The sequence below is a fragment of the Neofelis nebulosa genome, chromosome 6 (genome assembly GCF_028018385.1).
Source record: "Neofelis nebulosa isolate mNeoNeb1 chromosome 6, mNeoNeb1.pri, whole genome shotgun sequence".
NCBI classification, from domain to species: Eukaryota; Metazoa; Chordata; class Mammalia; order Carnivora; family Felidae; genus Neofelis; species Neofelis nebulosa.
Window position 1 is genome coordinate 56345858 of NC_080787.1, and position 23137 is coordinate 56368994.

At 33.8% G+C, this 23137-nt stretch overlaps 1 protein-coding gene across 4 annotated transcripts in view; it reads right to left on the bottom strand.

Moving 5' to 3' along the window:
- Positions 1 to 23137, bottom strand: part of HMGCLL1 (3-hydroxymethyl-3-methylglutaryl-CoA lyase L1) — a 193777-nt gene that overhangs the window by 104148 nt on the left and 66492 nt on the right. For all 4 annotated transcript variants that reach the window (XM_058734303.1, XM_058734300.1, XM_058734302.1 and 1 more), the window contains 2 exons: positions 13213 to 13308; positions 11098 to 11246 (listed from right to left, as the gene is read on the bottom strand). In XM_058734303.1, the coding sequence (XP_058590286.1) occupies positions 11098 to 11246; positions 13213 to 13308 (245 nt within the window). The remainder of the gene's footprint in view (positions 1 to 11097; positions 11247 to 13212; positions 13309 to 23137) is intronic.

Below are 23137 nucleotides of genomic sequence, written 5' to 3' on the forward strand. Positions count from 1 at the left end.
AAATATATAGATGATTTAAGTCATTTCCTAATTTCCATTTTATAAAAATGAATAGCTAAAAAGTCACCAAAAATATTTTTTACCCTAGTCCATTATTATTCTTAGAACAAAGAAAAAACAATTTTGGAACATTTTTAACTTAACTCATTTTTTTTTCTAAGAATGACAATTTGATAAATGTTATTTGATGGCAGATGGAGTAACAGGTGTTTATCTTGTGGAATTATTTATACTATAGCAGCATATGAACATTCAAAGCAGAAAATACCAGTGAACTACATAGTTTTATTTAAGTAAGTACACACATCCAACTGTTAAATATCTAGTTCTTTGGAATCATAGAGAAATAGCGAGTAGATGACTAACTGAATTTCTCTTCACTCCCATCTGGATCTTTTGGCCTCATTTAGGTAGAGTCATTAATCACCCCAAAACTCCTAGAGTTGGCCACAACCTCAAAGTTCATCTTGTTTATCTCTCGTGGGTATACCTAAATCATCCTATACAGAAGAGTGTCTAGTCTACGTTTTAAAGGCTCCATATAAAGATATTCTGTAAGCTTCTTCAACAATTTACTCTAATAGAAAAAGTCAAGCCTTTCCTGAAATGATAATGATACTTTTCCATCTTAAAGTATTAAGCTTTAGAAAAAGCCTGTTTTAGCTATTTTCAGCTCAACACCAATCCCATTTTATTAAACTTTCCTCAGAGATTTTTACAACACTTGTATTAAAATAATGCATCATGTGTCTGATTGTCAGGGATGAAGCAATTCACATGAGTGAGAGAGGGGTGGTAGGAAATGAGGCTGGAGATCCAATTCTGTGAGCCAGAATATAACAGGCTTTAGATAATAAGGCCCTTGGAATGCCATGCCAAGGAGTCTGAACTTTGAGATCACTCAAAATTATTAGGTAACATAGTGACAAGATCAGAGTAGTTTTCCAGAAATGTTAATTCTCCGGAAACTCTGGAAGTGGTTGCCAACAGAAAGGTGGAAGCAAAAACAAGACAAAAGATAATACCATATTTCCTTGGTTCTAAGATGTTGTCCATTATAAGATACACTATAAATTTTATAACAGGTTTTGGAGTAAAAAAATATACATATTAAATATATACATATATATTCAATGATTCAATACATACTCATTGATTCTAAAACCATAATCTAATTTCAAAAGTATTAAGATGTGAATAAAAGTTGTGTTTTGGAAATAAATAAACAATTCAGTAAGTCAAGTAAGCAGTAAAGAAGACAGAGGGATAAATAGGATAATTCAAGTACAACTTGAAAGTTATGCAGGAAATCATTTTTCTGCTCTTGCAATTACTATAATTATCTTATTTGAATAACCTGTATAAATTTAAACAAGATATGTAGAAAGAAAATGTTCTATAAACCTAACACTTGGAAAAGGTGGCTAAAGATGAAAAGGAACATTTTCGATTCAGATATAATGATTACAGATAAATAAATGAATAATTACTTCATTCTGAACCCAAAATATCTAGATGTGGTTCAATACAAAATCCAAGCCATCCATTTACATGCCATCCCTCTAAATATGAAAAACAATGTAAGAAAAAAACAACAAATTCAAAACGATATAAAGCAAACCAACCTTTCTTGCATTTTTTACTATCTGGCCGTAACTACCCTTTGGTAACATCACCTGCATTTTCATTCGCTCAAGTTTTTCCTCAGACTCCTTCCCAGGCCTAAGGTTTGCCTGGTCTCCATTCTTCACTGCATTTCATCTTCCTACATTCTATTCCATCCTTGTGAGCCACTTCTCTCACCTATTTACACATGAGGCTACTTCCCCCCCCCCCCCCCCCGAAACAAATGTGATGGTTCTCAACTACGTTCATTAGCTTACTTTAACATCCTATAAGCACAGGTTGGCAAACGAAGACCCATAGGCCAAATCCTGCTCATTAGTCTTTTGCAAGTCAAATTTTATTGGAACAATGCCATGCCTATCTGTTTACCTATTATCCATGGCTATTTCTGCACCATAAGAGTTGAATAGGAGCACAGAGATTATCTGACCCACGAAACCTAAAATATTATTATCCAGTCTTTTACAGAAAAAGCTTGCTGCTGGTAAAAAGTGAAACATTTTCATGAGTATGAAATGGCCTCCCCCATGATAAAAATAGTCTATATTGTCCGCTTTGAATAGTAGCTAAAGTCAATTTCTATAGCAATCTATTAGAGTGGTTCTCAAACTTGCCTGCACAGAATCACCTGGGGAGTTTAAAAGCCAAAACTCTAATGGTTGACACACTCCAGGCCAATTAAATCACAAACCTGAGGAACTAAATCCAATCACCAATATCTCAAAATAATTTCTAAAGTTCCATTTAGAAACTTGCCAAAATTGAAAACCACTGAAACATCAGCAATACTACCTCCCCTTGAATGCCTGATTTATTCCCTTGTAAAAAGTGTTAATACACCGATTTTAGTCTCAAGAATCTCACTACTATGCCCCAGCACTTTTTATCTATTTTCAATTGGCTGGTAGTTCAACTTCTCACAGATCTATCTTGAATCATTTCTATTCTGCTGAAGCCCCAAACTGCAACCTCTCCATTTCTTATTTTATCCCATTTCTTACTTCTGGCTTAATGTCCTTTTTACTGAACTACACCGTTTAGTTCTTTCAGTAATGGTAAAGTTTTGCAGACTATTTTGTCACCAAATAATTTTACTTCACCTTCATTAATGTTTAATAGTTTGGTTAGGTATAAAATTCTAGGTGAACAGTCATTCTGCTATTTTGAGCATATTTCACTAGCTCTGGTTTCAGTTTTGCTGACGAGAATTTTGCTATTTAATGGTAATTCTGTTATAGCAATTTTAAAGTAATTTGTTCTCTACTTTTTGGATTCTCTGTTTATATCTAATATTCTGCATTTTACTATGAGAATGTCAGGACTTATACTCCTTTAATATTAACACTGATGTTTTTCCTCAAATCTAGAAAATCCTCAAGGTACTAGTTCATCAAATCTATCTCTAACATTTACTTTCCCTGCTTTCTCCTTCTGAAAATTCTGTGAGGCACTCTCTCTTAACCTCACTTTGAAAAGTTCTATTAGATTTTTCTGTGTTTTATTTTTGCAGTTTCCTTGAATACTACTTCTAGTCACCAATACCCCTTTCAACTGTATGTAATCTGCAGCTGAATGCAATCATTTCCTTTATAAATGTATTTGTCATTTCAAGAATTGTTTCTTTTTGTAAAATCTTCATCATTTTCATAAAGATCTATTATGTTCTTCCTTTGCCTCTGTATTTTAAGGGGTTAATTTAAATTCTTCAGATTATTCTATTTCCTTCTTTTCTGTTAAAGTTTTCCTGCTTTTTCTTTTTGCTTCTTTCTCTCCTAGGGTAGTTTGTATCGTCATGTGGTTTGTAATTTTTACTGTATCTTTTCATGGTGATTTTAGTTTCTATGGGAGTTTCATGAGACTCTTGAGTTATTCAAGTGTCTCTATAAACAAGATATGACTGCCTTTTGTCCTTGCCCAGTGGACTTTACCAATTCTTGGACAAATTTCTACCTTAATTTCTTATTTGGGGTTTCCATAATATTCCACAAATTCCATTGACTTTGCATTGGCAAAGAGGAGATTCCAGGCTCCAAGAATCATCACTTTAAAATGCATGTTTTAGTAGAACATCTATCTTATATCATGTCGACATTAAAATTGCATTTTCGAGCCACTAGGAATTTTATCTGAAATAGATACCTCCAGGTGCTAGTGGCATCAACCTGCATCCTCACCACACTTTCTTTGATGAATCCTGAGGACTTTCTTTTCTGAGTTTAGCTATATGTTTCAAAAATGGTTATTTTCATATGTTTGTAATGGGAACAGAAAAGGGAGTCTTTGCATCAGTTCAGTCCCCCATAGTCTCTGTCTTTCATCATTACGCAGATAGATAACTCAAGGAACAACTCCAAGTCTCAGGAACATTACAAATTGGTTTCCTGACACATTGACATGACATGTCAAGCTCAGCATGTCAAAAATGATGCTCATTCTTGCTTCCCCTGCATTTGCCATTAAAAAAAATGCAGTCATTTTCAGAGTCTGTCCTGCCAAATCACTTAAAGGTCACCTTTGAGAACATATTCAATAACCCAGATACCCTGGTTCTTCCCTTCCAGCTCTGTTGCATGTGACGTCTGCTAGTGCCAGTCCAAACATACAGAACAGTCCCTGAGTATTTTCTTCAGGACAGCTGCATACATCTGCCAAGCGCTCTCCTTGCCTCTGGTCTCACACCGCTCATTTGTACACTAATACCTATTGACAAAATACGAGGACTACAGCATAGATCTAATTAGTTTTACACTTCGAAAATCTATAGTGACTTGCCATCGTCTACCAAGTAAACTTGGTATTCAAGTTCAGCAGTTTGTGAAACCTCTTTCTACCCCCTCGCACTATACACCCTGAAAAACTCCCCTTCCAGTGGAAGTAAGCTCTTTCCTGTTACCTAAATGCTTTTTGAGATTTCTCTTCACTATGCCTTTGCTCTTTGTACATTTCTTACCCTGCCTGAAAAGACCATTATTTCTGATTATGTTTCCCTATATTTACCTATCTTTAATGACTTCATTTTATTCACACCTTCTGCATTGTTTCTCCATATAACCCCCAAGAAATTTAATATAGTATTACTTTAAACTTGAATAGGATCTGTCTGTATGTCTCTTAATGTATTTGCCTTTTTTGACAGTTAAATAACAATTTCTATATATACTATTTTCCCAGTCTGCTAGAAACTCTTTGAAGTTTGGCTACTTTTTCATTTTCATATTCCATACATTATCACTAGACAGTACATTATATAAAACATTCAGTATTTCCTGAATGAATTCATGCACAAATTTGTTATTTAAGGTGCCATTTTCATTATTTAATTAACTTTCTATGAAATTCCTGATCTTCACTCTAAATATGTAGCTACATCCAGGCTATTAATGCACTTACTTCTAAATCCTGTAGCCAAAGATGATAGTATATGAGTTCAGACTTAGAACAAAACCTTAAACACTATATAGAATGACAGAATAAAAGAATGGCCAATCATACTGAAGCTAATTGTGCTAACATTAAAGGCATGGTGTTACAATAAATTCTGTGGATGGAAGGGTGAGTTATTTTTATTTGTGCTTGTGAAGGCCATTTATCAATATTGTGCAAAATCATGATAAAAGAGAAACTGAGGCAATCAAGTCTTAACAACTTTATCTGGTGAAACTGAGTCATGAAAAAGCACCTACAGTGAGGCCTTACCCAAGGCCTTCCCACTATTATCCTCTGTCCTTTAAAATCATTCTGGCAAAAAGAAACAAAAACGATGAGCCTGGAATAAACGTCACAAATACTTGCAATGGAAACAATCAATGACTGCTATCCTCAGAAGAGAAAAACAATGCCAAGATTGAAGAGGTGACATGTAATGTCAATTAAACATAATTAAGACATTTAAATGTAGGAGGTGTTTTGATGCAGTCATGCACAGTATGTCTGCCTATAAACAATACAAAATAGCATTCCATTACTAATAAGCCAACCAAAAACAGATTGTGAGAGCCTGCTAAGCACTTAACACTACAGATAATGTAAGAAATAAATACTGTCCCTGGGTCTCAAGGAGCAATTCTGCTAATTCTCTTTTTGCCCTGAAATGCTAATTTCATGAGAAATGACAAAACATGCTCTTCAAAGGCTCTATATGAAGGCTGTTTAGTGATGACTACACAACACAGCTTACACATATTAACTATTGCTGGGTAGGTGTTATTCTGATACACAGCAGTGCCAGATTAATATGTAAGGCTAAAAAAAAGTATACCTTCAAACAAACCATATGTATGACAGAAAATAGCTTTAACAGATGTCTCATTTTTATAGTTTTATGTACCATGTTTTGGTAAATGAGGTTTTGAATTGCTCTTCAAATTTTTTCTTCCAGGCCAACAGAAAGGCCTCAGTCTAAGATATTGGAAAGGAACTTGGCCAATCAACTGTACACTTGAAAGATGGTGTCATATATGCAAGTGAATTCCCCTGGGGTAGACTGTCCAATGGAAGGTATTTGCTACATTAGTCATGAGAAACATGGTGTATTTAAAACATTGAGACTTAAATAAGGAAACTCACTATCACACTCACCAATATTACTACTACCTTCAAGATCAGCATCAGAATCCATAATAGCCTGTTGTATTATGCAGAGGAAAAATAAGAAATATGTGCAACATAACGTAAATAGTTTGGCTAAGAAACAGGTTGCAAGTTCTTAAATAAGTTTGTGTTCAAAATTATCTCTTAACGGGAAAACCAATGAAAACTGACCACTTTGAGGGAGAGGAATCTGCACTTACTTCATGGCCATTTTATAGGTAAGAAATTATACAGAGCTAAGCAACTCATCAAAAAATAATTAAGCACAAGAATTTCCTAATATTAACATTAATTTCATCGAAGAAATTGGCCACTAATATACATAATACAATTTTATCCAGAAGCTGTTAAACCAGACTGGATTATTATTGCTATGGGATAAGCAGAAAGCAGGTGGTGAGGGTCATAGATCAAGAGATGCATAAAATATGCACTTTAGAAAAACAAAAGTGAAAATGACCATTGAGACTATCCCAACATAAAAAGCTTTTTTCATTGTGAAGTAAATCATCAACAAAACAAAAAGGCAAACTACCAAATGGAAGAAGGTATATGCAAATGATATAACTGATAAGGAGTTAATATCCAAAATATATAAAGGACTTATACACCTCAACATCAAAAAAAAAATCCAATTAAAAATGGGCAAAACACCTGAATACCTTTATCCAAAGAAGACATACAGATGGCCAAGAGACTCATGAAAAGATGTTCAACATCACTCATTACCATCAGGGAAATGCAAATCAAACCACAAGGAGGTATCACCTCACACCTTTCAGAAGAGCTAGTATGAAAAAGATTTAAAAAATAGAAAGTGTAGATGCTGAAGTGGAAAAAAAAAAGACCCCTTGTGCACTGTTGGGGGGAATGTAAATTGAGGGTCACTGGAAAAACAATATGGAGGTTCCTCAATAAATAGAAATTCCATACCATCCAGTCATTCCACTACTGGGTATTTACCCAGAGAAAACAAAAACACTAATATGCAATGTAAACCATTACCACATCCTAAAATGATCTTTGGTTTTTCTGTATCTAAAAGTTATATATGATTGTCTACATTAACTACTAATTTGTCTTTTATTCCTTGTTCTCATTATTTTGCACATTTTTTCTGGGAATTTGAGGAATCCAGCAGTTACGGTTCATAGTTAAATATTTTTGCATTTTGTAATTTTTTAAAACAAAGTATGGTAATTTTGTTTGGCTTCCAGGAAAAATGGTACAAAACTACCTTCTTTCAACCTTTAGTAGGCTCAACCTTTCAGAGTAATCATGCTTCAGATCATTTGAAGTCATTTTACAGAAGAGGCCTAAGATATAATTATGTAAAAAGTTTTGCTTTGATATGCACAACTACTGACCTTTTGAATTTGTAATGTATATTTCTAAGCCTTTTAGTAGTGAAATTAATAATGGCTCCTTAGTGATAGTTTCCTTTTTAAAAATAATATTCTCACAAAGAGAGTATGTGATTCTTGTGACCTCATTTAAGGTAGGTCAATACTCAGACAAAAAGGAATAAAACTAAATGTCTCATATATTAGTGCACTACTTCATATCTTGAAGACGTTTCAATTTTGGAAGGATCTTGACAAACCAAGAGATAATAATTTCAGGAAATGCATTGATAAAAATAGAGAAAATCATTACATGTATCACAGACTTTTATTTTTCTTTGCCTTTTTAACTTTTTAAAAATTTTGATATTAGAAAAATAACCTAGATATTTTAAACATATGTCATATGAATTACACATTAAAAATGAAGTCTAAAATGTAGACATTTCATTGCTCATTCATATATAATGTATATTCAGTGGTAGTTAGCTGACTTTGCATTTTATGTCAATGATCTGGCATGGTATGTTTTCGCAATGTGTCCCAGATGTTATGTAAAGTTCTGAGCACATATAAAAAATGTGTACACATGCATGTGTATATGTGTGTTACAGGATGGGGGGGAATCAAATCACAGCCTTAATAACTTTAATAAAAGCTGCTATTTAGACCATATGAAGGTTTACTATTTTTATTAGAATTTAAATGGTTTTAGTGAGCATTTATAAAATGTGTACTGCCTTATGGCCTTTAAATCTGACAGCTGATGACATAAATTTTCTGGACGGTGATCAAGTACATGTTGACGCAGCTGTTGCCATGTTGCCATAGTAAGATGCTGAGGTGTCTGCTTCAGTTTCAACTAGTTGAACATGACTCTTTTTCTTAACTGAGTACCAATGACCTATGACTTCTAATATTGCGTATCTAAATTCTAGATTGCCAGCAAAAATAAAATCTAATTTAAACTCTATTAACATTTGGGGGAGTAGGAAGATAATTCTCATCTGCACTAAGAGGGAACTCACATACTAAAAGGCCTATTTCTAAAAACGAATACTGTTTCAGAAGATCTAGGAGTTGTGCTCAAAGGAACAAAATCTGCATTGGAAAACACACATTTATTTATTGTATACTTCTGCAGTAAGTCTCTAAGGTACTCTGCTGATGGCATTGGACTGTGAGTCAGTTTTTGTCCATCTTGCACTTTGTACCCTTATTATTAAGGCCTGGCAAACTTTTTAAGTTATAGCATGGTTAGAAGTTTCTTTATTGGGGTGCCTGGGTGGCTCAGTAGGTTTAGCATCCAACTCCTCATTTCAGATCAGGTCATGATCCCAGGGTGGTGAGATCGAGCCCTATGCCAGGCTCCATGTTGAGTGTGGAGCCTGCTTGGGATTCTCTCTCTCTCACCCCCTAACCCCCTCCCCAACTCACACACACTTTATTAAAAAAAAAAAAGTTGCTTTAGTGATGGGACAGTATTAGTTGCTCAAAACTCAGTATTCAAGAGGATTTAAGATTTCTATTAAATATATTACCTATTCTACTTTATAAGAGAAAAACAGATAATAAAGTATGATATTAAACAATTTATGTTTACATCCATCTTCTAACATTAAAAAAACTTCCTATTTGAAGTGCAAGCTGCACATGCACTTTACTTTGCACAGTTATGTGTTTTTCAAATTTCCAATGAGTGACTTTACTGTAAAATCTATACTCCATATTTAAAGGTGCATTAAAATACAGTAGCTTCTTCATTTTTCCCATTCTTTAAAAAGAAAGAGACAAAACAGCTTACATATGTTTGAATTTAGAAACTTGTAATACATGGTTTTGTGGTTATTCACCTTTTTTTTGCCTTAAGAATACACATCCTTTATTTTCTGTCTATGGATACACATTTCTTGGTTTATAAATTTTTCTTGCATGTGCTTTCCATGATGTGTATATTTTAACGGTTTTTCTTTTTTTGGGGGGGGGACAGAGAGAGACAGAGCATGAACGGGGGAGGGGCAGAGAGAGAGGGAGACACAGAATCGGAAACAGGCTCCAGGCTCCGAGCCATCAGCCCAGAGCCTGACGCGGGGCTCGAACTCACGGACCGCGAGATCGTGACCTGGCTGAAGTCGGACGCTTAACCGACTGCGCCACCCAGGCGCCCCTGTGATGTGTATATTTTAATTACAAAAACAATTTTGTATCTTTAAAAACTCATGCTGAAAACTATTGCTATGGAGAGAGGAAAAATAAGCTAACAAAAGTAAGCAAACCAATAAGACAGTTCCCCATGGTGTGGTCTAATTCTATTTGCTCTCCAAAGGACCTTGGTTGAATTCTAACCCTTTTCTAATGTTGTCACTCAAAATTGGATCCACTTGTCTTTCTCGTTAACCACTAAACCTCTCCCTGCCACTACGGATTTTTCTCTCCTCAACTGAAGGAAGTAAACCTGTATCCAAATCTAATTATAGCTATCAGACTTGTCTTATGAATGCTATACGTCTTAATTGATTTCCATGAGAAGACTATCATACCACTATAATTATAAAAAGCAATAGAAAGTTAGCTAATGTCTTAGAAACAAATTCCTTCTTAAGTGATCATTTATTATACATTTCATAGAACATGGGTCTGGGAGTAGAGCCTGTTTGCAGTACATGCTCCAACTGCTGGTTCTGGAAGCAGGTAAGAATCAAAGCAGATCTTCTCTCTCTTCCTCTTCCCCATTTACCTTTGCTTTTGGGTCACACAGAGAAAACAGGGAAATCGACTGTTGAAAGGGATGTTGAATGAGGGGAAAGATGGGCCGAATTTCCTGGTGCAGCTTGAAGGTTCAATTTTATGTTGTAAATAGTCGATTGAGGGGCGCCTGGGTGGCGCAGTCGGTTAAGCGTCCGACTTCAGCCAGGTCACGATCTCGCGGTCCGTGAGTTCGAGCCCCGCGTCAGGCTCTGGGCTGATGGCTCAGAGCCTGGAGCCTGTTTCCGATTCTGTGTCTCCCTCTCTCTCTGCCCCTCCCCCGTTCATGCTCTGTCTCTCTCTGTCCCAAAAATAAATTTAAAACATTGAAAAAAAAATAAATAAATAAATACTCGATTGAAGGTCTACATAAAATAATTTTGGAACAAAAAGTCATAGGTCTTAAAAATTTTTTAAAGATGTGGAAACCACATTAGAGGGTTCCTTTGCAAATGGTACTACGAGTATACACAAATTGATCAACCCATCTGTAGGCTGAGATGAAAAGATAGTTGCATTTGGGTAAGTGTTAATAAGATGAGTAACAATGTCAGGTTTGCAAAGTCAAGTTGGCCTCTGATCTTGGAGCACTATACCCTCTAGGCTAGATAAACTCTAATAATTATTAACTGGTATTCACGAGACAGATCACTATACAGTGATGGCCTGATCATACAAGGTACAAAAGACACCCTACATATATTATGAATGCTAAAATAATAACTACATAGTTCATATATGAACTTAAACAATAGATAATAACTAACTAGAATTTGTGGAATTTCATAAATACCCTCGTGCTGGAATATTCATGTGCCTTGCCGACTTAACAACCTCCTCAAACTTTTCCATGCTTTCTTCAATAGAACAGTTAATATTCTTCTTGCTAAAGGATTCAGATGCGGCACCAAAAACTGATATCTCGGTGGCTCCGGCAGCAACCTGAAAAAAGAGAATTAAGGGCAAAAACAATTAACTTAAAATATGTAAATGATAGCAATAGAAGAAATATTAATTACTCAATAAAGGCATACATGTATTCATTAACATTTGCCTTGGAATTCACAATTAGAGTCTTCTCATCTTGCCACATAAGCTCTTTTCAAACTTAAAAGTATTTCGTGATAACAAAATAATTCCCCAAGCTGCAACACTCTATGAATCTATGAATCTATGAAGTACAGAAAACAGTGATGATGTTCCAATTTAATTTCATCTTTCCTAAATTATGTGTAGGTATCAAAAATATTTTAACTGTAATTATGGAAAATACTGGCACCCCAATAAAGCCTTTTAATATCTATGGAAAACATTATTTTTAGACCAATTATTAAAGAGTAGTAAATGCTTTCTGTTCTCCTCTTCCTATAACCTAACAGAAAAATGTTTTCCAATTCATCATTTAGAGTTTGCGCCAAATTTTTTTCCTGTCTCTTAAGCTAGCTTCCATTGTTTCATACCTTGACTGCTACAGCATACTCTTGCATGTCTAATGTCTTAATCTTCTTGCCTAGTCTTTAAATCCAAAATATTAACCTAATATTTTTCCCTTTTGCCATCTTAAGTCCTTTCCCCAGACTTCTCCAGTGACCTGTTTTCAAATATCACATTTCCTCATTTTCCAGCTGGATTTTTTAAGACTTTCTATTAATGTATCTGTAGCGCTGTGCCTAGATTCTCCTCTCTTTCGGATACCCTATTAACGTATTAAGAAAAAAAAATCTTTTTTTTTAATTCAACATTTAAAAAACACCAATTGGCTTCCAGTCCTCCACCAAAAATAAATTTTTAACTTCTAAAATCAAAATTCTATTTTAATACTTACTGTGTGCCAGAATTTTAGTACTTTTGTGTGTTCTATCTGTAACCCACAATCTTACCCATTTTACAGACGAGAAAACTGTGGCTCAAAGAGGCTAAATAACTAGCACAAAGTCCCAAAGCTACTATAAGTTATCAAGTCACGCTTTGAGAACAGGCATGCCTCACTCCCAAGCCATGTGTTCCATCCCATTATTTGCCCTTCCAAGCTATTGTTGAGGGTGTACTCTCAGTTCTTGTCTTTTTCAAGGTGGAGACATTCATTACTTTGTTAGGACCAAGGACAGCAATATTTATAATTTCTTAAAATGCCTCTTTCTTTAGAGTAGAATAAAAAACTTACACCAAAATTAACAAAAGAAGAATGGTTTTAACAAAGATACACAACAGGTGATATATCAATGAGCATCTACAACCTCAACTTTATGCAACACAGTCCCAAATACATAAGTGAAAAATAATAATTAACACCAGAAATAGCTGGTGAAAAACTTTTACGACAAAGCATTTAAGCACAACACCTCAAGCCTTCTTAATATTGCCTTGATTCCTCTTGTGTGTGTCATTATCAAAGATTTTTTTTTCACATATAAATTCTTAAATCACATAGGATTGGGAGAAACAAGCCAGAAGGGGAGAATAGGGAAAGTTGTTAGAGGCAGTTGTAAGTAACAGTGGTTAGCTTCACCTACAGGGAGGGACCATCAGCAACAAAAAGCTGATCCAAAAAAGTTGGCAAAAATGATCCACTACAATAACACTAATATCGTACTGAGAAATGCTTAAGTTAAATTCTGTATTCCTTATTTACAAAGGAAACACAAAATATACTTTCAAAAGAACTTCAGCAAAATGGATAACTATTTTTGTGTTTTGATTCCTGAATGGTTAAAATGGAAGGGCCATTTAAGTGGAACACTTTAGTCCATACCAATACCATGGAGTTACAGATCACCAGGTATTCGTGTGCATACATTAGCATTTATGCAGGGTAACAAGGGAACCACATTGGATACTGTTTTAACTTTGTAAAGATCCTTAAAACAGCAAGAAGCATTGATTTTAAAATAATTCGCAGCACACTTACAGCACGGTGAAAACCCTGAAGATTAGGAGTAAGGACAGGATATCGAACTCCTGGGTATTGATGAATGCCTTTCATCACTTCAGTGTGATCAGCCATCTGAAATATGTAATAGTTATATACAAATATTTAACTTTAAATATTTTGTCAAGCAAATGTTTCATTTTTCAAGAAGGTCATAATTACTCATGCAATTATATTCTAAAATTAATGTCAGAAATAATAAAGCTCTGTCAAGATAGCTAATGATAAGTAGTCTGTAAGGTCATAAATACATAAAAACTAGATCTGGGTTTAACTTATTCACATAAGAGGATCTGGTTAAATGAGTGATTATGAATAGTCAGCAACTCTCTACTATTTTCACTTGGCTGATCTTTGGTCTCCTGCTTTTATTTCACAGGCCAACCTTCAAATACTCCTGAGACTGGGGAAATTTTTAAAAGCAATATGCCATGCTTTTAACTTCCATGTGAAAATCTCACACCCAGATAATTTTCAGTGTATGAAATTTTACATTATTTAGTAAAAAATTACATATCTTTTAGAATACTTTAACAAGGCTGAAATCATAGTATATATGTTATTTGGCTAGCATGGATGTTTCAGTAAGAGTCATAGTGCTCTCTGAATTATCATCAGATTTACTATTTGTTCTTATAATGCAAACAAATGCATACAATGGAGTAACAAACAGGAAAATTTAACCCATCTCTCCAAGACTTTATTTTTCTATATTTTCTGTGATCCTATAAAAATCAACTTTATAGAATCAAAGTTACTAGTTTGCCACAAAGTCTATTATTTAGCCTCCTAGAGCAAATAACTGATGATCAATCTCATAATCAGCACATAGACAAATTATCACTGACATACCATGAGCTTTATATAATTCAGAATAAATTATGGCATAAACAATAAATATAAGGAATAATACAGAAACAATGAAAAGTATGAAAAATGAGCATGGAGAAAGCTATAGAAACATACACCAAATCAAAATCTCTACCTTCAATATGGGAATGGATAATGAAAGACTTGTTTTTTACCTATATATCTTGGCTTGTTACAACAAGTATTTTTAATTTTAAAATGCAGTAAAAATTAATCAAAGTACAAATGCTTTTCTTAATAGAACTACACAGTTTAAATATATTAAATATTACAATATTTACTCCTATTAGCCCCTTAGTCTTACTCTCAGTGAAATGCCAGTGGAATTAAGTAAATGAGTTTTAAATACATTTTAAATTGAAAATTAAATATTTAAGGGGCGCCTGGGTGGCGCAGTCGGTTAAGCGTCCGACTTCAGCCAGGTCACGATCTCACGGTCCGTGAGTTCGAGCCCCGCGTCAGGCTCTGGGCTGATGGCTCAGAGCCTGGAGCCTGTTTCTGATTCTGTGTCTCCCTCTCTCTCTGTCCCTCCCCCGTTCATGCTCTGTCTCTCTCTGTCCCAAAAATAAATAAACGTTGAAAAAAAAAAAAAAAAAAAAAAGAAAATTAAATATTTAAGATGCAAAAAAAGTGCCTCCCATTGACTGCCATCCTACCTTATTGACATTTAAGTCTCCAAGTTTCATACAATCCCAGCACATTTACTTCTGTCTAAAACATGATTCTTGCTTACTTATTTCTTAGAGATCACATCCACTGTCTGCCAACCAATAACTGCATTCTTTACAACGACTATCCTCCATGGTCATCTACAGTGCATAAAAGCCAATGCTCTAATTTCATGCTGAGACTATTTGACTTTAAACCAGATGTTTATTAAGCACCTACTGTGTCCAAACCCCTATGCTAGGCCTTGTGGTAAATATAAATACAGGAAAGTAAGGTCCTTGCACTAAATAATTTGCTTTATAGTTGGGGAGATAGCACAGATGCACACACAAACATAACCATTCAAAGGAATATAGTGGTTGCCAGTCAGAGCACAGGTTATAAGAGTTCAGAATGGGGAAAGGTTAGTAGGACCTTTAATAGCCTAGAAAAATTTTAAGAGGTATGGAATACAAACTGCAGAACATGACTATAGCATATTAAAATTTAAAAAGATATGGCCACAACAGTATTTGTAATTCCACATACTCTTCCAGAAGTTCAACAATTCCTATCAATAGGTGAACTATATTTACTTCCCACTTGAACCTGGGCAGATTTGTGATTACATCAAGCAATAGAATTAAGCAGAAATGATAATATGTGACTTCAGAGCCTAGGTCATAGAAAAGTACACAGCTTCCATATGGCTTTCTCTTTGGGGGAAGCCACTGTGGGGAAATCAGCTAACAGGCTGTGAAGAAAAAAAAAAAAAAAAAACATTAGCTCATGCAGAGAGGCCATGTGTGGCAGCTAATGTGGAAAGTAACATGTGAAAAGAAACTAAGGCCCCCAGACAACAACCAGCATCACCCCTAAATTTGTGACTGAAGAAGCATTCAGATGACCTTAGCCTCCAGCATTCAAGTCACTCACATGAAGCCCCAGACCTTGTGGAACAAACAAGGTGTCCTCTTGGGCCCACCCTCAGATTTCATGAGCAAAGCAAATGCTTATTTACACCAGTAAGTTCTCAGGTAATTCATTACACAGCCATAGAAGCTGAAACACAGAAAAATCAATAGGGTTGGAAAGGAGGGAGGGGTGGAGCAGCGGTAGCAATACATAATCTGGCTAGAGAAGATTATGGGTAAATAATGTGGGAATGGATTATAAATGAAGATAGGGGACTATACACTGGGATGTGTCCTTGAGTTAGGTTCACATTATTCTAAAAATACAGCATTTATCATGAGGTCAACAGGAAAGCCATGGGGAGTGTGTGTTGAATTAGCCAAAGATTGGGATAAATGCAGTATTTTTGGAAAGATACATCTGGGAGAGATGCAAAGGGCAGTATGGAAAAGAAGTGACGCAATTGTCGGGCACTTGTGAGAATGCAGCATGCAACAAGTTCCAGAGAAATGGTACTGGGAATAGAAGTCCCAAGAAAAATTAATAGGACACAGTGGGATATTAGTGTAAGGAAGAGGACTTTACTCAAAAATGTAATCCTCATTATTATATAGCCTTATTTTTATTTAAAAAAAATTTTAATGCTTATTTATTTTTGAGAGAGAGAGACAGAGTGTGAGTGGAGGAGGGGCAGAGAGAGAAGGAGACACAGAATCTTTAACAGGCTCCAGGCTCCGAGTTGTCAGCACAGAGCCCGATGCGGGGCTCGAACTCATGGACCGTGAGATCATGACCTGAGCTGAAGTAGGACGCTCAACCTACTGAGCCACCCAGGTGCCCCATATAGCCTTCTTTTTAAATTATTTAGCATTTGTGCATATTTCAACACAGTCCTTCACTACATATCTATGAATTTAGCCTTTAGGCCTGATGCTACAGGGTGAACTCTATCTGTATCTCTCTCTCCCTCTTTCTCTGTCACACACACACATACATAAATGCACACGCTAACATATACATACAATTTACAATAAAAAATTAGAGTACTACTAATTTCAATCAAAGAAAAGCAAAGTTACTACTAGTTCTAGGGAAGTGTAATGAAATCTGAAACAATACTCTTACTAGAGAGTAATATTAATCAATCCTACTAGTGCTTATGGTCTAGAATGTTTAAATGTTCATTAGAAACATTTATATTATATAACAGAAATGAATAAAGTGTTTCTGTAACCAATATACAGATTTGGTTAACGTATGCATCATAAAGTAGCATAAAGAGCACAAAACAAATTTTAATCTTTAAGAAATATAGATCATATTGACCTGTATGCTAGTATTTCATTCTACATGTAAATTAACCAAAATATTGACTCACGATGAAAAAACAATGATTTAACAGATGTTTTAATCACTAAAACTAGAAAACAGAGATGATAGTATCAAAATTCCTATGTGATAAAAGTTAAGCTTTGATAATCACTGAAGATACCTTAGTAAAATTATAATACATGAATTTGAATCCAACAAATCAGTACTTTTTCCTTCTTTGAAATAGCCACAGTATAATGAGGTCATTCAAGAAGTAATAGCAGTCTATCTAAATTTGGTCAATAAAGACAGTTATATAAAGAGCTTTAGAAAATCCTGATGGGGTGTAATTTTATTACAATGAATAAAATAGAACAGGTTTCAGTTAAAGTATATACTTTCAGCTGAAGGTATAAAATTCTTGCCTTTTTTTTTTTTCCTCTTAGGAAGTTTATGCTATACTTCAATCTTGATGTTATTTTAATGTCTCAGATTTAACTGTTATTCAAGCAATAATGGAACGATTCCTTTACAGCACTATTTTGACAATTTAACGAAAACTTTCTACATCTGGTTTGATTTAACATATTTTAAAGATTTTCCTATGACTTTTAAGATCATAAAAATCCCATAATTTGATAACATGCTTTGCTATCACCTGGCCACAGTCTGGAAATGGCAACACCTATGTCTATCTGGCCAACAAAACAGGTTATACCATGGTTAATCAATTTCTTAGGCATCCACATTTATATATGAATTGAAATAATATTTTGCAACATGTTGCAAGGGCATTATAGATATGAAAAAGTTCATAAAGATTAGAGTGTAATAGGCATATAGTTTAGAGATTGCATTTGCTACTATCATGGGTTAAATTTAGACACTCCACATAATATATGTTTAGATATCTTATTAATATTTTGTCATTATCTGAATTCTATAATCTCCCCAAAATACACAGTGCCCTCATCCAAATTCCCTGAGTTTACTGGGATTTCAAGATATTGCACATGTATATAGTCATAAACAATAACAAAGTTTCTCATAAACTTAGAAAAAAACAGAAGTTTCAATTATATCTTGTACACAAACTATTACATTTATATTGATGGCATACCAAAGTTAATTTTAAGGATTTCTTAAATACATACACTTACTACATATTTAACATGGCATAGATAAATGAAGCAGACAGTCCATACACACTTAATACACAGGCCAGTGGGGAAGGAAATGTGTCTATATGTGTACATAACAAATCACAAATGTCCTGTGATCTGGAGTTTTAAGTAGCATAGATAAGAAAGCATTTTTCTTGGTAAACTGAACTAAAATAATGACCAATAGTTAAGTGTTGTCTAGGCTAAATGTAAGTAATTCAGGGGTCTGGTTTTTAACAGAGCAAATTATTCATGAGAGTTTGATGAAGCAAAACTATTCATACAGCTTGAAACTATTCAAATATATTCATAGAATGAGACAATTCACATATATCTATTTACATATTTCCTATGATAAATTCAACTTTCTGTGTACTGTAAAAGGAAAGAGTTTAAAAAGCCTGAACTTAATTTTTTAATAAAATTCTTCAGATAATTATGGAGAGAAATATCATAAAGAATTTCTTTTTTAAAATCACACAATTCTTTCATTTTTCAAGTCCAATGAAATGAAAGTAAAAATACCTATTACACTTTATCTCTCTTCCAAGTAACAGCTGACAGAGAAAACAGAATATTCACTAAGTAAATTTTGTTCAGTTCCAAATGAATATATGATGTCTAAGATGTTCAATCAACTGAAATAAATATAATTAATTTTAGATAAAACTGCAGAAAAATCAAGAAGTTCTATTCTTGTTTACAATAACTGATTCCTATTCACTTAGCAATGATTAACATCTTTTTTTTTCTTTTCCCAGAACAAATGCAATTATGAAGATAACATGTGGTACAGGTTTTTCAGTTCCAGAGCTGCATTATAAAATTTTATGTGAAAGTCTTTTATACATATTGATGACATATAAAACTGCTGCATTTATTATTTTAAGTCAGTAACAGTTTAGTCACTAACAAGATTACAAAATAAATGACTTGAGTTGTTTTGTATCACCATAGAAACTATTCAGTTCTTCACTGGCTCTGCTAAAGGTGAGGAAATTGTACCATGTTATGGGGTGGAAATATTAAGAATTTAAGTTAGCATTGTGTTTTTAAATGGCAAAAGTGTGTAGAATAGAATCTAAAATTCATCTGAGGAAAAAAAAAAAGATGTTAAGAGATTCCATCTTTACAGTGCTATCTACAAAATGGTATCTGTAAAATTATATAATTTGACCATGTCTTATAACTAGATCTTGTAACCTAAATAAAGAACTCTGCTTTCACTCTTTTTTTTTTCTTTGTCCTTCTCCAGTCGATATGACCAAGTCAAGCATCATTAAGGAGTGAGCATTGCCCATTGTCCCTTCTTTCATTTCATTCAACTGCTAAAGAAGTCAAATTGTTTCCTCCCCTTCACTCTAACAAGAATCCTGCACCTGATTTCTTCTCACAGTATTTTAAGAGGTCAACTGTTGAGTGCTAGAAGCAAGAGGACAAGAGAGTGAGAAAGTCTAAATAATCAAAATAGCAATAAAGTTGGACGAAAACAGGATGGGGGGTGAGAGGTATGTCTTGGTGGCAAGATGCTTGTACTGCTCTGGAGCAATGAACAAGTATGAGAAGAGAAGACAAATGGGAAATGATACAAAATATTGCTTTAATCTATAGAATGGGTCTGCTGTAATGGTCTCCAAATAATGCACATTAGGACTGGAACACCATTTAATCGCTTTAAATTGCTATTTTATATTTCTTTATGTATGAATTCAGGCACAAAGTTTGCCACTAGGGAGAGCTCATGATGGTTGCCTCTTCAATAATGTTGGTGTAAATGTTCTCATATGTTTAAAACACATAAATATTATATTACATATAATACTCAATTACACCTCCTATTAAAACTGTCACTGTAGGGTTAAGCAAAGAGTCCATATTCACAATGTCCTACAATATCTGGGACCAGACGTATATAAATATTTAAGGAGAAACGAGTTTCAAAATGTATAGAGCCAGAAGTTAGTTTAGAAAATTCTTCTAAACATTGTATGTGTAAAATTCTAAGTGATAAACCAGTTTTCACCAATGTCAAATTAAATGAAGTCTTTTCTTAACAGAAATATATTCAAAACACAAGATATAAAATTTTAAATACATCATTCATATTGTTATCTTTTACAAAAATCACAGAATATATATCAAAATTATTCATTGTGAAGGGCACAAAACTGTAGTAATTCTTCTCAAGCAGTGTGTCTGTATATAAGATTACATATCACATACAAAAAAAAAAACAAAATGAAAAGCAAAAATAAAAAACAAAAACAAAAACAAAAAAACAAAAAACCCTAAACACCAGAAAAGACTGAATCATCTTTCTAGCTTCTCTAAAGAAAGTATTGTAAAGTGCTATTATGAGAAAGGCTTCAAAAAATGAAGAAAAGGAAAATCAGTTTCAATCAGTTTTGAACAAAACTACAACTAGTAATGAGACTGAATCAGTAATTTAAAAATCTCTGAACAAAGAAAAGCCTAGAACCAGAAGACTTCACTGGTGAATTCTACCAAACATTTAAAGAAATCTTAATGCCAATCCTCCTTCAAACTCTTCCAAAGTTTCAAGAGAAGGGAATACTTCCAAACTCATTTTATAAGACCATGCATTAGGAGCTGGTCTTATAAGACCTTGATACCAAAACCAGACAAGATGCTACAAGAAAACTATAGGCCAATATTCCTAATAAACACAGAATAAATAATCCTCCAAAGACTACTAGCAAACCAAATTCAATAGAACATGTAAAGGATTATAACTTTAGATTTATCTAGGCCAACTTAGATTTATCCCTGAGATGCTAGAAAGATTCACATGCACAAAGAAATTAATGTGATACACTACAATGACAGAATTAGGGATGACCATGTCAATATATGTCAATATTTGACCAAAAATGCTTCATCAAAAAGCAGATGACAAAATTCAACACTATTTTATGCTAAAAACTCACCAACGGACAAAACTTTAGGAACAGAGTGAAACTACCTCAGCATAATAAGGACCATATATGAAACCCACAGCTATCATCATATTCAGCAGTGAAAAACATTTCCTCTGAATCAGGGATACAACAGTATGCCTACTTTTTCTGTTTATATTCAATAAAAAATTAGAAGTCCTAGCCAAAGCAATTAGGCAAGAAAAAAAAATAAAGGCATGCAAAGAAGAAGTTGTTGTAAAAGTATTTATGTTCACAGACGACATGATCTTATATGTAAAAAAACTTTAAGGGCCACATTAACAAAAACAAAAACCTCTTAGAACTAATAAAAAATTCAGTAAAGTTGCAGGATTCAAAGTCAGCATACAAAAATCAGTTGCATTTATATACAGTAACAACAAACCATCCAAAAAGGAAATTAAGAAAACAAGATCATTTACAATAGCATCAAAAAGAATAAAATACTTATGAACAAAGTTAACCAAGGAGGTGGAAGAACTGTGTACTGAAAACTATAAAACATTGATGAAAAAAAATAAAGCAGCTAGAAATAAACAGAAAGATATCCCATGTTCATGGATTCTAAGATTTTGTACTGTGAAAATATCCACATTACCCAAAGTGATCTATAAATTAAACATGCAATCCCTACCAAAATATCAATGGCATTTTTTTTTTTACCGAAATAGAAAAACAATCCCAAGATTTATATGGAACTATGAAGAAATTCAAATAGCCAAATTAATCATGAGAAAGAAGAATAAAGCTGGATATATCACAATTCCTGATTTCAAAATAATTTTCAAAGCTATAATAATTAAAACAGCATAGAAGACAGATATATAAACTAATGGAGAAGAATAGAGAGCTAAGAAATAAACTGATACATAAACATTCAATTGATCTTTGACAAGGATGCCAAAAATACACAATGGAGAAAAGATAATCTCTTCAACAAATGGTACTAGAAAAACTAGATAACAACATGTAAAAGAATGAAATTGGATCCTAATCTTATGCCATATACAAAAATGAACCCAAAATGGACTGAAATGTAAGATCTGGAACTGTAAAACTCCTAGGGGAAAAAAGAGAAAGAAAGAAAATAGTTTCATAGCATTCATCTTGGCAATGATTAATTGTATATGACACCAAAAGGACAAAAAAAGCAAAAAAGACAAGAGGCACTATGCCAAAATAAAAAGCTTCTGCACAGCAAGGGAACAATTAATAGAGCAAAAAGGGAGCCTCCATGTTGTAAGAAAATATGTATAAGTCATATATAATATAACAGGTTAATATCCAAAATATGTAAGGAATACAGCCAACCTTATAGCAAAAATAACAACAAACCAATTAAAAAATGGACAAAGGATTTCCATAGACATATCTCTAAGGCAACAGACATATCTCATATGGCTAACAGACATATGAAAAGATATTCAACATCACTAATCATCAGGGAACACAAATCAAAAGTACAGTAAGATATCATTTTATACTTGTTAGGATGAAAAACAGAGAAGATAACAAGTATTGGCAATAATGTAGAGAAAATGGAACTCTTGTACACTGCTGGTAGAAATGTAAAATGGCACAGCCACTGTGGAACACATTATGGAGGTTATTCAACTAAAAACAGAAATACTGTATGTTGCAGCAAACCTACATCTAGGTATTTATCCATAATAATTAAAATCAGAATTTCAAATAGATATCTGCATTCCTGAGTCAGAGCAGCATTATCCACAATATCCAAGATGAAATAATCTACATCTCCAAGGATGAATGGATAAAGAAAATGTGGCAAAACCCACCACGAAATATCATAAGCATTCATAAAATAATTCTGCCAAATGCAACAAAGATAAACCTTGAGTACATTATGCTAAATGAAGTAAGCCAATTACAGAATGATAAATACTGCGTAATCCCACTTATATGAGGTAGCTAATATAATTAAACACATAGACCCAGAGAATACAATGGTGACTGTGAGGGGCTGAGGATAAGGGAAAAATGGGAAGTTGTTATTCAATGGGTACAGTTTCAGTTATG